The sequence below is a fragment of the Dysidea avara genome, chromosome 4 (assembly GCF_963678975.1).
Source record: "Dysidea avara chromosome 4, odDysAvar1.4, whole genome shotgun sequence".
Lineage (NCBI taxonomy): Eukaryota > Metazoa > Porifera > Demospongiae > Dictyoceratida > Dysideidae > Dysidea > Dysidea avara.
Window position 1 is genome coordinate 16771138 of NC_089275.1, and position 15572 is coordinate 16786709.

The window sequence follows — 15572 nt, forward strand, 5'->3', positions numbered from 1 at the left end:
CTGAGACTGCTTTATTAGAGAGTTTTGATGATATTTAAAAATATTTCTCCTGTTGTCTTAAGAGTAATTCAGTAGGAAACCATATACTTGTAATTCCCTTACAGGTGGTCAGCTAGCAGTTTATTTAACTAATGAAAGCCATATAAGTGCCAAATATATTCATAAGAGGCCTTGCGAAGGCACATTGAATTTCTTCACAAGGCATTTTGTTAATGTGATTCATTATTGCAATGAATAATTTTACCTATATGACAGCTTACATTACACTATAAGAAGACTGTAATAGCAGAGATCAAAGACACTTAGCTATGCTCTGATGCAGGCTGAAATAGTTTTAAAACTCTCTAATAGAGCATTCAATAATGACCTCCATTTCTTGTAATGATAAAGAGGCCGCTTCTGATGCTGATAAAGGTGGTACCAGAATGGCATTAAAGACTAGAGTACTTGTGGTAGTTATGAGACACTTAACTTCAAAGCATTGCTATCACCTAAAACTGTAACCCTGGTATTTCACACTACCAATATAAGGAATATGTAAAGGGTAGCACAGACACTGTAGACATGCAGTTAACACAAATTAGTTGACTTCACCATGCACTTCATATCTTTGTACTCCTTACTACATAGTAAGCGGTGCAAAAACAGTTATTAACAGTCTTCCAATATGATAGAACAAATTTAATGAGCTACCGTACCAGCTAATTAGATTTGTGGTTGACTTACAATCACTCTCTTATCCCTTTACTCTTAAATCTGAAGGATTTAACCCACTAGCTAAACCTTTTAAAGCTATGTGACCCACATTACCCCTTATCCTGTAATACCATGGGCCAGCATCTACTACTTAGATCAAGCACAATTCGCCCACTTGGTTGGTAATCTGCAAACTAGGCAGCTTCACTCCACCCCATAAACTGATTTCGGGCATGTTGCTTATTGAAATTATTGTCAGAGGGGTTTCATTCGAAACCAATGCAACCCCCTGTATCTGCCACTGGCCAGTGGTAAATAGTCTACAATAAGGAATCAACTATAGCTAGTGCAGTAGCTAGATAGTCATACAAAAAGATAGACCAGCTATATACAGTCAAGCAAAATTTTAAAATCATTCAGGTCAATGCATGAGGTTGTATAAACTATGTACATGTCATTCCAATTGTTACTATTGTGGCTTTAATAATTTTAGTTGTAACCCTGGCGCTGGGTATAGATAAGCTGTACAACTCTGATGTGTTTATATTAAGATTATTATGTAAAAGCTGATAATCATTATCATGTACAGTGGCGTGGGTTGCAATGGTTTCAGCTGAAACCTCCTCTGAAAATAGTGCACACCTCAAATTAAATTACGATTCGTGTGGATGATGATTCACAATCATGTAGGTTGATAACATCACCAAGAGTTATACATAGTGTATTATATAGGACTTTTTTCTACTGGCCAAACTTCATACTTTTGCCTTTGAAATCTGAGATCAGCATCGCGTCGTTCAACAGCCAGCAGGTAATTACTTTTTTTTTTTTTGGTCTTGAAAACTTCCTCAACCTGAAACCCCCACTGAAAATTTCTAGATCTGCCACTGATGTATATCCCCATGTTGCCTCCAGTCCGATATTTCATTGATAGTAAGTTTAATTCAGCAAGACAGTCTTCATAATGTGCAGTCCTGAAGGTTGTACAGTAGGATCAGCCTGATTGCTCTTGTTCTACTTTTTGCTGATGAAGGGCTAGCTATATACAGGGGTCCACAAACAATATTACCATATTAACACAGGCCAAATGTAGATTTGTATAGATTGCTAATTGTGGATGGTTTGGTAGTTGATTCCTAGAGGTTGAAATTTCATGTTGCAGACCCTTTCAATGTACTGTATTTATTAAATGGCATTTAGCTGTCAAAAACCAAAATTATGCAAACTATGTTTTTGCTCACCTTAGCTAGTTCATGACCTGTTAATGTTTTTCTGCACTAACACTGATTGTGCTGTCAATGCATCACACCATCACCTATACAGAGAATTAATTTAATACTATTAGCTAGTAGCTATATTAATGTTAATGAGCATTAAAGTGATGCATTAATAATGCAATCAGAGGGAAATAAACTTGGATAGCTATGTTCTAAGAAAACATGAAAAGGAACTATATACAGTAAATAACAGAAAGAGGGTCTAAGTTGAAGTGTAAGCAATTGTTATTATTATTATAAAGCTTTACAGTGACAAGCGCTAAAGTCTGAGAGCAACTTATACATTAGACACCTACTACAAAAGGGTCTACAGGTATACCCTGTCCATTGCAATATCAAGACGTCAAAACCCTGCATTGATATTTGATAAATATTTATTTATTGTACTGAACAGCCAGTAATTACTGAATGTGTCCAGGGGGACCAGCTCCAAGAAAAAAAATCAAATACACACACATTATAATTAGCTAACTACTTATACATACATGTAATTACATTAACTAAAAAATAAATCAACTGAGTCTAATTAAATTAAATAATGGAGTAAGTGATTCCAATCTTCAACTGTTCAGGGAAATAACTAAAATTTATATGAATTGGAGTTTATAAATGGTGTTGAGAAATGTAAGGGATGATAAGATCTGGTCGATTGCACTGAAGTTTCTTGATTATAATAATCTGGAATTTTAATCGTGATGTATGATGAACTGCCTTATAAAATAATTTAAGCCTTGATGTCTGCCTTCTCTGTGAAAGTGTTTGCCACTGAAGATTTTCTAAAGTAGATGAAATGCTTATTCCATGCACTTCGCCAGTCATAATTTGATGTGACCCATCGTGCTGCTCTTCTTTGCACCATTTGATTTTCTAGGGCATTAACGTCTGGCAAAATAAGGGCCCCACGCACGTGATGCATAGGTCTCATAAGATGGGTATATGCCATAATGCCATGCATTTGACCAGCTTCCTGACTACATCTACACAAGTTTCTCCGGAGAAAATTTAATTTTCTTTTTTGCTTTATTGATGATGTTTTCTAAGTGGCTTCTGAAGGACATAGTACTTTCCAATAAAACTCCTACGTAGAGATGTTTAGTAATTAACTGTAAAAGAGAGTCATTGTTGTAGTAATCATAAGATAATGTTGTCAGTAGCCTGCTACATCGCAACACAACATATTTGTTTGCATTAAAGGGCATCTGCTAGGTCCTAGTCCATTTATCAGGTTTAGGTCAGCTCAGTGGCTAAAAAACTATTTTTACAACTGAGACGGAGGGGGGAGGGGAGAAGTATTATAAAGAAATTGTGGGTTAAACACCATTCTCCATTTGTCTGCCTATTGTCCCAGTGAGTCTAGATCCTTTTGCAACTGATTGCAGTCCTGTTCTGTGTGAGTGGTGGCATACAGTAACACACCGTCAGCGTATAACTTGATTTTGGATGATATGTTATTTGGTATATAAATCATTTACGAAACAGAGAAACAAAAGTGGAGCAAGGACAGTACACCAGAGGTAAGTGGTTCTGTTGGCCCTCAACCACCACACACTGAGATTTCTGCAGTACAAAGTCTTTAATCCAGTCAAGTAAATTACCTTGGATACCATGATGGTGGAGTTTATGAAACAGGTGTCAATGGGACACTTTGTCGAATGCTTTTAAAAAATCTAGTAGTATATATGACATCGGTTTGATAATTGTTATTTAAGCTTTTGGCAGAGTCATTGATTGTCAGTAGTAGCTGAGTTTCAAATGAGCAACCTTCCATGTTGTTGATCACACAGAAGATTATATTTAGCAAAGTGGGAGTAAATATGCGAATACACAATGTGTTCTAACAGTTTTGAACAGATATACACATGTTAATGAAACAGGCCTATAATTACTAGGAAGAGAAATATCACCTTTTTTAAAGAGTAGTACTATATTTGCCCTTTTCCAATCTAAAGGTAGCGAACATTGTTGTAGTGAGGCTTGAGAAATGAAGGCTAAGGAAGGAGAAATAATTTCTCTAGTTTCTTTCAGTAGATGGGCTGGTATTCCATCAGGTCCACAAGCTTTATGGATATCCAAAGATTGCAGTAGCTCAGAAACGCCATTAGTGTCAACTATGATAGGGTTGATGTCCGGTGCAGATCGCACGTGTAACTCTGGAGGAGTCTCTGTTGTAACTGGAGTAAATACTGATGTAAAGTACTCATTGGGTGTTTGTGCTTTAACTAAGCTATCATTGATTACAACATCATTAACCTTTAATGGTGCTACACCACAGTGGTCTTTCTTTTGACTCTTGCTGTAAGTCCAAAGCTTTTTTTTACACAGAACCATTTGAATCAACTAGCCCTTCAATATAATTATTGTAAGCTTTACAACATTCCTGTTGAACCTTGTGTTTAAAACTATGATAAGTATCCTAGTGATGATTACACTTTGAGCGCCTGGCTAAGTTGTAAAGTCGTTGTTTTTTTATGAGATAAGCGCTTAATGTGAGAGGTTACCCATGGTTGCTTTGTATCAGTGGAAGAAAGCTTAGATGGTACTTGAGCTAAGCACTTGAAGCACATTTATTGAATTTATTCCATATCACCTCCACTGGTGTGGACAAAGAGTATTTACTTTAAAAATTATCACTAAATTATACTAGCTCAGTATAATATTCAAAATAAACCAATCAAGGAAGTCAACCATGCCAAATATTTAGGTGTAAAAATAAGCCAAAACTGAGCTGGTCAGAACTCATAAAACAAATAACTTCCAAGGCAAACAGAACTTATAGGTTTTCTTCAACGTAACCTCCACAATTGTACACCAACAATTAAAGATAGGTTGTACAAAACCAATTATAGAGTATGCAGCTGTTGTCTGGGCACCTCATACTATAAGAGGGATATTGATATGATTGAGAGAACACAACGACAAGCAGCTAGATTTGTGACCAGCAACTACTCTCATTGTGCTAGTGTCACGCAAATGCTTACAGACCTTAATTGGCCTACACTTTCATGATTCAGAGATGAACTGAAAGCCATATTGATGTCTAAAATAATTAACAAACTTGTTGATATCCCGGCAAATCCGTTTCTGACACCCATATCCACTGTACATAGTACCAGAGGTCATAATATGAGACTTATGCAACCAATGACACGGATTGATTCTTATATGTACTCCTTTGCAATCATGATCTACCCCAAAATGTGATTGACTCTAATGATTTATTTAATTTGGATACTTGTACTATGTTGTGACCTGTGCACTACACTCTATTAGAGGTCTGCAAAGTAATACACACCAAGAATAATAATAATAAATGATCACACCCGTAGTGTACATTACATTCATTTTGAGTTTTGCTCAGTAACAAATAGTCCCATAGCCATGAGTGTGCAAGATTTGACAAGCCAGCATCCCCTTCACTCTATAGTGGTATCCTTCACTGTCTCCAATCTTCATGAAACAAATGCAGGTTCACCGCTACAACTGGGCATAGGTATATAGCTACAAAACTGAATTACAAACAGTCTGTGCACTACACTAAGCAAGAGGCTAACTAGACATTCATTGACTACATTGTAGCTACTACGGTAGAGTGGCTAACCAACAAACTTTGCTTCACTTTGTGTTAAAACACTACCAGCCAATACAGCTAATGCCATAAATAGTGCCATGAAATACTTATGAAATCCCATGGCTTTCCCCGTGAAGTTTAACTTTAATTTCATCGGTATAAAATCTCTATTACTGCTATGGAAAAATGCCATGAAATTCTGATGTGCATAAGCATTTTATGGCTGGCCTATGAAACAATCCATGGTATATATGCCATGAAAGTTACTTTAATTTCATGTATATTCCCCGGAGGGGATCTAACTTTTCATACATGCATGGAAAAAGTCATAGGTATTTCATGGGATACTTCTCTGGTAGTGAAAGCATCATATTTTCTGTGCATTTTCTATGTTGGGTTTTTTTTTCCAATTTATTTTTACAGGGATGACAGCATCAGCCAAGGCTGTTCTTCAGCTGTGCCCTGAATTGCACATAATATAAATGTTCCTGGTTTAACAGCTGGGTGTATTGCGTGTAATATGATTTACGCAGTCCCTAGCTAGGCCAGGAATATCTCAGCTAGGTTTGGCTTGAAGCTCCTTGTAGCACTAAATTGACTGATAAATGAAGCAGCTAAACAATAAATCACTCATTTTTTCATAAAAGCACCAAAGTTGGTACTTGATTCACACCAAGAAACCTGTGTCACCTTTGGACCTACCAAAAATGTCCAGATTATGAAGGTGCTCTGGTTTACATGCTAATGGATATACTTCGAGATCTTAACTAAGACGATGTCCGAACTATGCAGGTATCCTCATTTTCAAGTGCCCTCCTTAAGGCTCTTGCAAGGTCTAGAAAAGGTCCCCTGTAAACTGAGTATGCCTTTATAGCTATGTAACTGCAAACAACATCCCTCCTGAGCATTCTTGCCACCAAAAGGGTTCAGTACTGTAAACTGAGGCCTTCATTGTACAATGTTCTATTAATATAATTATTGGAGTAAATAGAAATACATAAATACATGGCCACAACTCAGCCATAATCACTAATTCACATGATCGTTTCATTTCATCAAATCCATCCACTGGGGACATCTTCATCCCAGATGCAGTTTCTTAAATTAAGCTTGTGTTCAAAGTTAATAGCACACATAATTGCTACTTTCGAAACTGTCCTCAAATTTCATCTCAAAAGTACAAATTAAAAAAATTTTTGAGCCAGTTTGCTTTCAAAATATATACACAAACCAATGAAAACAATTTAATCTCGTAAATTATATAATTATCATATTGAAAATACGTAGGTTTAAATGGCCCCATACTATGCACTAGCTAATTGAACTTTCATATTTCCTAGCTGTAGTACTCAATAGTTTAACCATTATGCTCTCAGTATTCATACCCATATTTTGCCATATCTGAATGGACAGTAATGTTTTTGGTTTGCATGGAACTGTTTAATAGTAAATACAATATTGTTGCAAATAAATCTTCAATCTATTTGGCTGCTTAATGCATAATTAATAATAAAACAGTCCGGCATGTTGAATGACTAACTGCCTACTCAATTAGAGTTGCTGACTATTGCTTCATGGTGTCATTCAATTATGGCCAATATGATATATGATTTCTTGCACATGCATGATTGATTACTCAACATGCATACTGCAGAGTGCACTATTAATAGAATTGTGCATGTGAGGTGTGCATAGTTGTCCTAGCTGTTAGACTATTGCATCATTATGTCATCATTCATGCTTCAGGCTCAATTATCCATAGGATATATACTAAGGATATCTCTACAAAAATCAACACTCTTGTGGCACTACCTTGTTAAACTAGCCAGTGAATTATTTCAGCTGCTGTAGTTTTATGAATGTAGTTGTGAACTTGCTAATTGGAAAAGGATAGCCAGTAGTCACACTCCCTTCCAATTCCTGGTTCCCCAAAGGAGGAAAACGTTTCCTTCACTGCAATCATTTACTGATAGTTTCCACCAATAATATAGGACTGTTTGCTTATCATGTCAAACTGCTGATAATTCTCAACAGGACATTAGTGCTGTTATATAGTCACTGGCCAGGTGATATGTAGCCATCTTTCATCAACAGACCTAAGTTGGGGTGTATATATTAACCCATTAATAATTACCTCCCAATTTTCCATTTCCAGAGTGACAGATGCAACACTTTAAATGTATGTTTAAGTGGTACACACTCACCTAGTGGAAATAAACTTCTACAATTGATTAGTTATGTACATAATTGTTTGAGACTTTTGTGATGAATGTGAATGCAGCATAGGAGGTTTAAACTCCCAGACTTTAGCAAAGGACATGCACAACTTGCAAGAGGATAGCATACAGCTAGGTGAAACACACAAGGGACCTCCGAAAGCTGCAAACATTCTATACATGCATCTTGTACTCAATAGCTTTGGTGCGGTCATGAAGAGGAGTTTAAATGTAAACTGAAATCTTGCTAACTAAATATGGACTGTAAGAATTTTAGTACTGTGATACCAATGGTAAAATGCTTATGGCCCAAATGAAAATTGTGACATATCATGGTATCAAAGGACTCAGCATTATAGTTCAGCCTCAAGTTCATCGGCAATACTTTTGTTAGTGTTGCATGTCTTATTGGAGTATTTCAGTGATAACTTGACTTTTCTATCAGAACATCTTGACGGGAGTATTTCATTGATATGAGGGATAAGGGGAGGCAGCAGCGCACATGCCCCAACATTAAAAGTGCTGGAGTTTTTACTGTATGAGACACTAGTTGCTTCTGCCCTAGATATCCACCCACACCTTAACATACCTTGTGTATACATTACTTCATAAAGCCTCACTAGGTCTCTTACACCTAGCTCTACGTGCACGTTGCCCCTGTACATTTTTCAGGACACAAAGTGTCAATACAAGAAGTAATAACAACCTCATTGTATCCACAACAGCCCTCTGGTCCTGAAAAACTATTGTGTATATGCTGGAGTAGCCTTTTATGCCTGGTGCAAGCCCTGATATGGTTTCGTGTGGTCACAATGAATACATACATAGCTACCAGAAACAGCTATTTAGTTATGGCCTGTTGTAGTATATAACGTTCTACCAAAGAGTATAATGAATACAAGATTCACATCTGAAGCTAAAAGTGGTTGCTAGCTAGTACCGTATGTAGTTTGCTATGATATTCACTATATATTAGTAATGAGTGGTTACTGGAAGTCAAAACTACTGTAACTAGTTCCATATCAAATATACTGCTTATACCGATGACATTGGCTTGTATGTATGACACTGCCAATTGCACAACCTGGTTAGTAGTAAAGTATATACCTATATGTTACTCCAGTCTTCCACCTCAGTATAGATACAAAGGATATGCATATAATGGTGAACATTATAAGCTAGCTGCTAGCCACATAATCTCGGTTATGTAGATGCATTGCATGATCACTTCATAATGTGCACATAATATAATGTACATACTGCATGCATTCTGACCAACAAATTGAGCATGCCTGTTCTCTAAAGTTGAGTACTGCTGTCATGTGCCATGACCTTATCTGGCTTAACCATGATATGTATACTATTAAAAAGTGTGTTATTTGAGGTCAGCAAATACTTTGAAGTGGTACTAGTGAAATAGTGCCATGACAATTTTTATTCAAAGAATGTATTGATGTTAAGAATTGTGGTAGTCAACATCCTTTTGAATATGTTAATTGCTAATTGCAGTTTGTTTTATGAAAGTGCAGGGTTGATTGGGTTTAATTAAAGGATTTTTATGGCTGACTCAAACATGCATACATTTAGAGAGTTGACACTGTTGCTTGAATAGCTAAAGGAGCCAGGGTTTGGCTTCAATGGTGCTTAAAATGCTCTTGTGTAGGAAGTCTGGAAATGCAGTGACATTTGTATGTGATGCACACAAAAACATATTATATTCATGCATGTATGCATGTATGTTCACTGATATGTTTCACATCATTCTAACTTAAGAATTCACCCCTATTGTATCCTGTATTCTAAAATAAATCACTAAAATACAAGACCCAAGACAGATTCCACAGCTGCTATTAACAATACCATAAAAATAAAATTATATTTGGCATCAATCCCTAACTCCTCTTCCATCATATACAACAATTTCAAAGAAGGAAAACAATTCCGGAATAAGGGTTTAAATAACTTCCACAACACCCCTTTCAGTAAACCCTTGATGTGGCATTTTTATTGTCAACACCAGGAATAATAACCCCATAATGCTAACTGCAATTTCAATTCTTAACAACAATTCAAGCTTCAAGATTAGAACATGTGGCTAAGTCCTTTATACAACTGTAGATACTAAAACATCAAGATACTTAATTAACTGAATTTAGTGTAAATCATGAAAATACTTTCCGTATCATAAAATAAAGCGATTTAATTATAATAGATATATTGATTATGCTGTCTTTTACATATAAATACAAATGTGTATGCAAAATGACAGTAGTATGGAGCTTGTATGCAGACAATGAAGTAACATGGAGAAAATGAAAATCTATTTGCTTATATAGTAACTAGCTATAGCATGGATGGTGGGTTTTGATGTGATTAGTTGGTAATTTGAATTGAGTATCTCAACTTACTAAGGTGGTCAAGTACATCCATGCAAATTAGGCACATTGCTATTTTCTATTTTTGGCTTTAACTATGGTGATAGCTAAACATCAAGTACCAACAGCCATACTGTACAATACTTATATTATAGCTACCCAGTACTTCAACAGGTTAAGGTTGGGATATTCATCTGTAAGTGCTGGTATTACCGTATGTATGGTTGCATGGATGTACTTGACCACCTTAGTAAGTTCCGTATAGTGCTACCAATTCAAATCTTTAATAAACTATAGTTATACAGGATTTATTTACATAGGTGGATCTTCATTTTATGTGTATCCATGTTTCTGTAACAAAATAAAAACGTTGCAACTTGCAAGGATTATATGTACATATGTAGCCACTGGATTTTATAGTCTCATGATCATGTTCATATTAGAAAAATTTACTATGTGTGTTATGCATGCATTTTACAAAAAAAAAAGCCCCTGTAGCTACTATCTGAATCATATTGCTCTGTTTAGCAATTAACTTCTGTTGAAAGGATCTTTTTCTTTAGCAAATGATTAAAATTATAATTTTCTGTAAACAACATAAAACATGACATCAGTGCTAATATGTATCCTTGTTTACTTACTGTACCTTCAGTGTCACTTGACTCATGACCCGAACTTCTACTAGAATGAGTGTCTGATGACTGATCATGATCTGAGTCAATGTCTTCACATTATACATGTGTGTATAACTAATACTGGAAGAATCAGCATAATGGTGCATGCATATATACCATAATCAGCAATCAGCTGATCCATAGATCTTTGTTTTAAAATTCTTTTGATTTGTTGCTGTGCAGCCTCCACTCAATGTATCATAATATTTTTGGGTAGAAGGTAATGGCACTGTATGTATATATACTACACTGCTTGTGATAGTTGTGTTCTGGTCAGCATATATGTAGTAACATACATGTTAACTTCCTTCACAAAGTAGTGGTTCTGTTCACATTGCACTACTAATCTGTTAAGCTGCATAGATTATAATTATAATACACAGTTTATTTACCATGTAATGCGGAATATATACCATGTAAATTTTCAAGCCATAAAATTTACACTGCGTTTGTAGTTTTTGCTAACCAAGTAAACTGTGTACAAGAATATATATTATTATATATGGCAGATGCAGTGCAGAATGCTTCTGTATCATAATTGCACAACTTGTTGCATAACATCAGCTTCAGCTGCTACTAACACTTCAACTACCCCAAGATTTCCTACAATATGAGTATTTAATATGTAAGATGCCTTCAATGAATGCATGTATATGTATATTGCAAGAGGCTCAAGGCAATACTGTGTGCCCAATGCCTACATCAATATTAATGATCATAACTATAAAAGGAATGTTTCAAAAAATGCGAAATCAAAGTTGATGGCCAAGAAATAGAAGAATTGTTATACAAAAATTAAACACAACGGCAAAGTTAGAGAGGGAATGTATGTGCATTCCTATCTCTAGATAGTCTTGCACTGTCAGCACTTTCCTTCGGTCAGGAGGAATAATTGTCTGGTGGATGCAGTATAGCAGTTTTTTTCTCCTACTGCATGGTTTCTGATTGCTGTGAAAGCCTGCATGGCAAGAACCACACACATTGGTGGCATCTGAAAATACCTAGGCAAAATTATTATGTGTGGTTCTCACCAGTCATCACTAATCAGCAAGCCTTTCACAGCAATCAGAAGCCACACAGTAAAATCCCCAAAATCTATGGAGTACCAGAACAAAACTTCATACTAGACCCTTTTTCTTCTGACCAAAGAAGAAAAAAGTGGTCTGGCTGTGTGAGATTGGTTTCGAGTGTTGTAAAACAAATATTTTCTAGTATAACAGTCACATTTTGAATAGTAAAGTCACCCAGATGTTCTAACAGAACCATGTGGCATGAGCACTGCATGTGTGGTGCAAACATCATACTGTACTTCTGATGGAATTTTGTATGGAAGGATAGAAATTATTTAGCAGTCTGCTTTTACATACTTCTGTTAAATTTGATACTGTAGTTATATACTCTAGATCTGGTTGATTTTTTTTTTTTTGATCTTGTGTTGTATGCTGGTTTAAACAGTAGACAAGTCTATGTTCCCACATGCCCAGTCACATATAAAGTAGCACGAAATTATACATATAAATCTCATAACAATGTACAAGAAGTGAATCTATAACATTTGCTACTCCTGAATAAATAACAGCTCTCTCATAACAACTCGATCAAAGTATCAGGCTCAATAATATTATTACACTGAAACCGCTCTAATCCGACACCTCTGTAATCCAGAATACCTCTATAATCTGACATTGTTTTGTGTACCAAAAAGACTTTCTATGTAATACTACCTCAATAATCCACCATCCAACACAATTTTATTATCCCAATGAGCGTCAGATTATATAGGTTTCACTGTATACAGTCGTTGCATGGTTTCATGATGTAGTTATGTGATGTCTAGGCTGGAGTCAAATATGCTCAAAATTTTGCTCAAAATGCATTCAGGAATTTCCTAAAATTTTCACCTATTATGCTTTTCAGTGCTCCCATATACTTCTAGGTTAATAACATTTCTTACAATTCTTGGAACATTCTATTAATAATCAGTGAATGCTCTATTAGAGTATTTCACTACTAAGTGACTGTTCTATTAGAGAATGTCGATACAATACATTTGAGTGCTTATTGCAGTTTGCATTTTCTACTGACTGCTCTATTAGGGAGTATCAATCTATTTTCAAGGAAATAACTCCATAATTTGAAATATACACCTAATATGCTAGCATTAGCACTCTAGCCTATTATGCTTTTTCTATTATGCTGGCATATTTGATGCAGGCCTAGTGATGTCATACAGTTACAATGACTGTACATTAGTGCTGAAACGAATAGCAATTTTTACTATTCGAATAGTTGTGAACAAAACAACCGAATATTCGATTATTCTGTAAGCATGAATTTCTGTTCAATAAGTACTGAAACCTTTGCTAGGGAGCAAGGTAAAGCCTGAGAGCTATTTATATTTCTTCTAAAACAGAATCTTTATGCCACTTTCAGAATCTAAAGTTTCAAGACTGGCTTTATCCATCTGATCACAGTGTACAAAGTGCTAACGAATATTCGAATAGTGTCTTAACGAATCGAATAGTATCATGCCGACTGATTAGTCAAATAACTGAATAATCGTTTCAGCACTACTGTACATGTGTCACACAGTGCTAAATATTAGAAGTTAATTACATTTATTAGTTAATAGCTCTACATACTATAAGGACACTAAATTATACTACATATTACATGCAGCAATATGCATGAAGTCAAACTGGTACTTACAAATGTTTATTTATATATTTCCAACAAAAGAATTTAGTACTGTAGTATGTAAATACATATCAAAACAGCATGGCCTCATCTATCCCTCTGTAACTGAAACCAAAAGCACATTGTGAAACATACATTGTTATTGTACACTTCTTACATACCTTCAGTATCACTTGACTCATGATCTGAACTTGCACTAGAATAAGCATCAGATGATTCATCAGAATCTATGTCTGTGTAGTATAGTGTATGTACACTATACATTAAACAACATCTGTATACCATAGTCAGTAATCAACTGGCCAAGAGATCTCCTAGGCCCAAGTGATCTCTTAGGCAATAACTTCGACATTCTTCTGATTTGTAGTTGTGCAGTCTATATGAATACAGTAAGTAGAACCATGTTTGTACAAACGTGAGTAATAATCACAGCACACCTGATCTAATCGTGTAATATTCATTTTCACTTCCTTCACAAAATAATGAATAATATGGTATTGTTCACATCGTATTGCTTCTTCTATTGGTAATCTGTTGAACTATAAATATGCAACATCATCTAACATCTGAAGTGTTATATAAATATTCGCTTGCAGTGTTAGATATAACAATATTTAGTGTTAGTATTATTATTATTATCACCTTACTTTGTTGGCTATATAAACATCAGCTCCAGTTTCTACTAACATTTCAACTATTTCAAGATTACCTCTCCTTGATGCAATATGCATAGGAACATCTCCAGCCTAGTATACAGTATGTAAACACAAAATCTAACAAAGTTATGGTGCAATTAAACATTTCAAAATGAAGTAGGGTTCCAACAATAAAATGTACTGAAAGAAAATAATATGAATGATGGTATTGCAGCATAGCTATGTGGGACAATCTCTACATTGGCATGCTACCACTATCTGTATGTTCAATACAAAAGTAGGGGTTTTCACACATAGCTATGTTGTAATACCACCATTCATATCCCCTAATTTTTAATGCTGGAAAAACCTACGTCCTTTTTGAAATAGTCTCTTCAACTATTTTAGCTTTGGCATGGGCCACATAGTTATGATATTTTGACTGTGACTGCTTTAATAGAGTATCTCAATCTTACTGTTTTGCCAGTTTACACATGTAGTTACAAACGAAAGGGACTAATTCTCAAGAGGAAGAAACCATAGCCAATTGCTGAGTTATGCAATAAATCAAAAGGCATGTCTTGTTTTCTATTATATATTAAACTGCAGTTGAATGTAGCTTTATCATTAAGGGGTGTGGTCTCTGTGCTATTGTTGCTGTTCTGGTGGTGTAAGGGAGGGTCACAGCTGTTCGTTTTATAAGTGCAACTAGAGTTAGAGTAAGCATTTCAAATAGTTTTGTGGTATCTACATATAAATATGCTGCTTCTCTAAGGAAGAACATTAACACCTCAGTATGGTTTTCTTGCATGAAGAAGACAGCCATGTAATTGACTTAGAACATGTAATTGACTTAGAACATGTAATTGACTTAGAAGACAAAAGTAAAGACAAAATGCAGAATTTAGGCAGACACTTGTTGGAACCAGAAGACACTTATACCACCTGTGAGTTTGTTATTGTGGAGTGAAATGGGGGCCATGCACTACTTTGTTTGACCTCTAGCCTTGTAACTATGGGTACGGCAGGAGAGCAGACCAAAAATTAGGTTTTGGCAATTTTTCACAAGTTCAATATTCAACTTTCTGTAAGTTTTTTTTTGATTTTAATGCTTCCTTAGAGGTGCTTTCATCATGTGTGATTACTGTTATGATGGTTTATGGTGGTGGGCACTATTCATTAGGCTTGAGTCTATTATGTTCCAAAATTTGGTTATTATGCTTTTGGCATTTCCTCAATTTTCTGCCTATTATGCTTGTTTTTATGCTTTTCAGAAATGCATTATGCTTTTATCAGTTTTGTTTTTTTCTTTGTGCAGAGAAGTCCTTATTATGATACAATGTAAATGGAGCAGTGTCACTTCAACTGCAACATACAAATAATAGCAATAGCTTGAAATTGGATGCGTTCCAGAGTTCGTCATATTAGAGCAGA

The 15572-nt window shown here is 35.4% G+C and overlaps 2 protein-coding genes across 2 annotated transcripts in view; both read right to left on the reverse strand.

Moving 5' to 3' along the window:
- Positions 1–3283: 3283 nt before the first annotated feature.
- On the reverse strand, positions 3284–4301 carry LOC136253602 (uncharacterized). The gene is made up of 3 exons (XM_066046268.1): positions 3878–4301; positions 3735–3807; positions 3284–3359 (listed from the first exon to the last, which is right to left on the reverse strand). The coding sequence occupies exons 1-3, from the start codon at positions 4299–4301 to the stop codon at positions 3284–3286; spliced, it is 573 nt and encodes a 190-aa protein (XP_065902340.1).
- A 9158-nt stretch (positions 4302–13459) lies between these two features.
- LOC136253360 (CARD- and ANK-domain containing inflammasome adapter protein-like) overlaps positions 13460–15572 on the reverse strand; it is a 53848-nt gene continuing 51735 nt past the window's right edge. The window contains exons 19-23 of the mRNA XM_066046014.1: positions 14151–14249; positions 13941–14042; positions 13786–13879; positions 13665–13736; positions 13460–13608 (exon numbers count right to left, since the gene is read on the reverse strand). Coding sequence (XP_065902086.1) covers positions 13595–13608; positions 13665–13736; positions 13786–13879; positions 13941–14042; positions 14151–14249 — 381 coding nt within the window. The 3' untranslated portion in view covers positions 13460–13594. The remainder of the gene's footprint in view (positions 13609–13664; positions 13737–13785; positions 13880–13940; positions 14043–14150; positions 14250–15572) is intronic.

Coding starts and splice junctions, on each gene's coding strand:
- LOC136253602 (XM_066046268.1), bottom strand. CDS start 4,301: ATGGTTCTGTGTAAAAAAAAGCTTTGGACTTACAGCAAGAGTCAAAAG. Junction 3,808..3,877: donor AGTACTACTCTTTAAAAAAG/GTGATATTTCTC, acceptor CAAAACTGTTAG/AACACATTGTGTATTCGCAT. Junction 3,360..3,734: donor TGTGATCAACAACATGGAAG/GTTGCTCATTTG, acceptor CCACTCACACAG/AACAGGACTGCAATCAGTTG.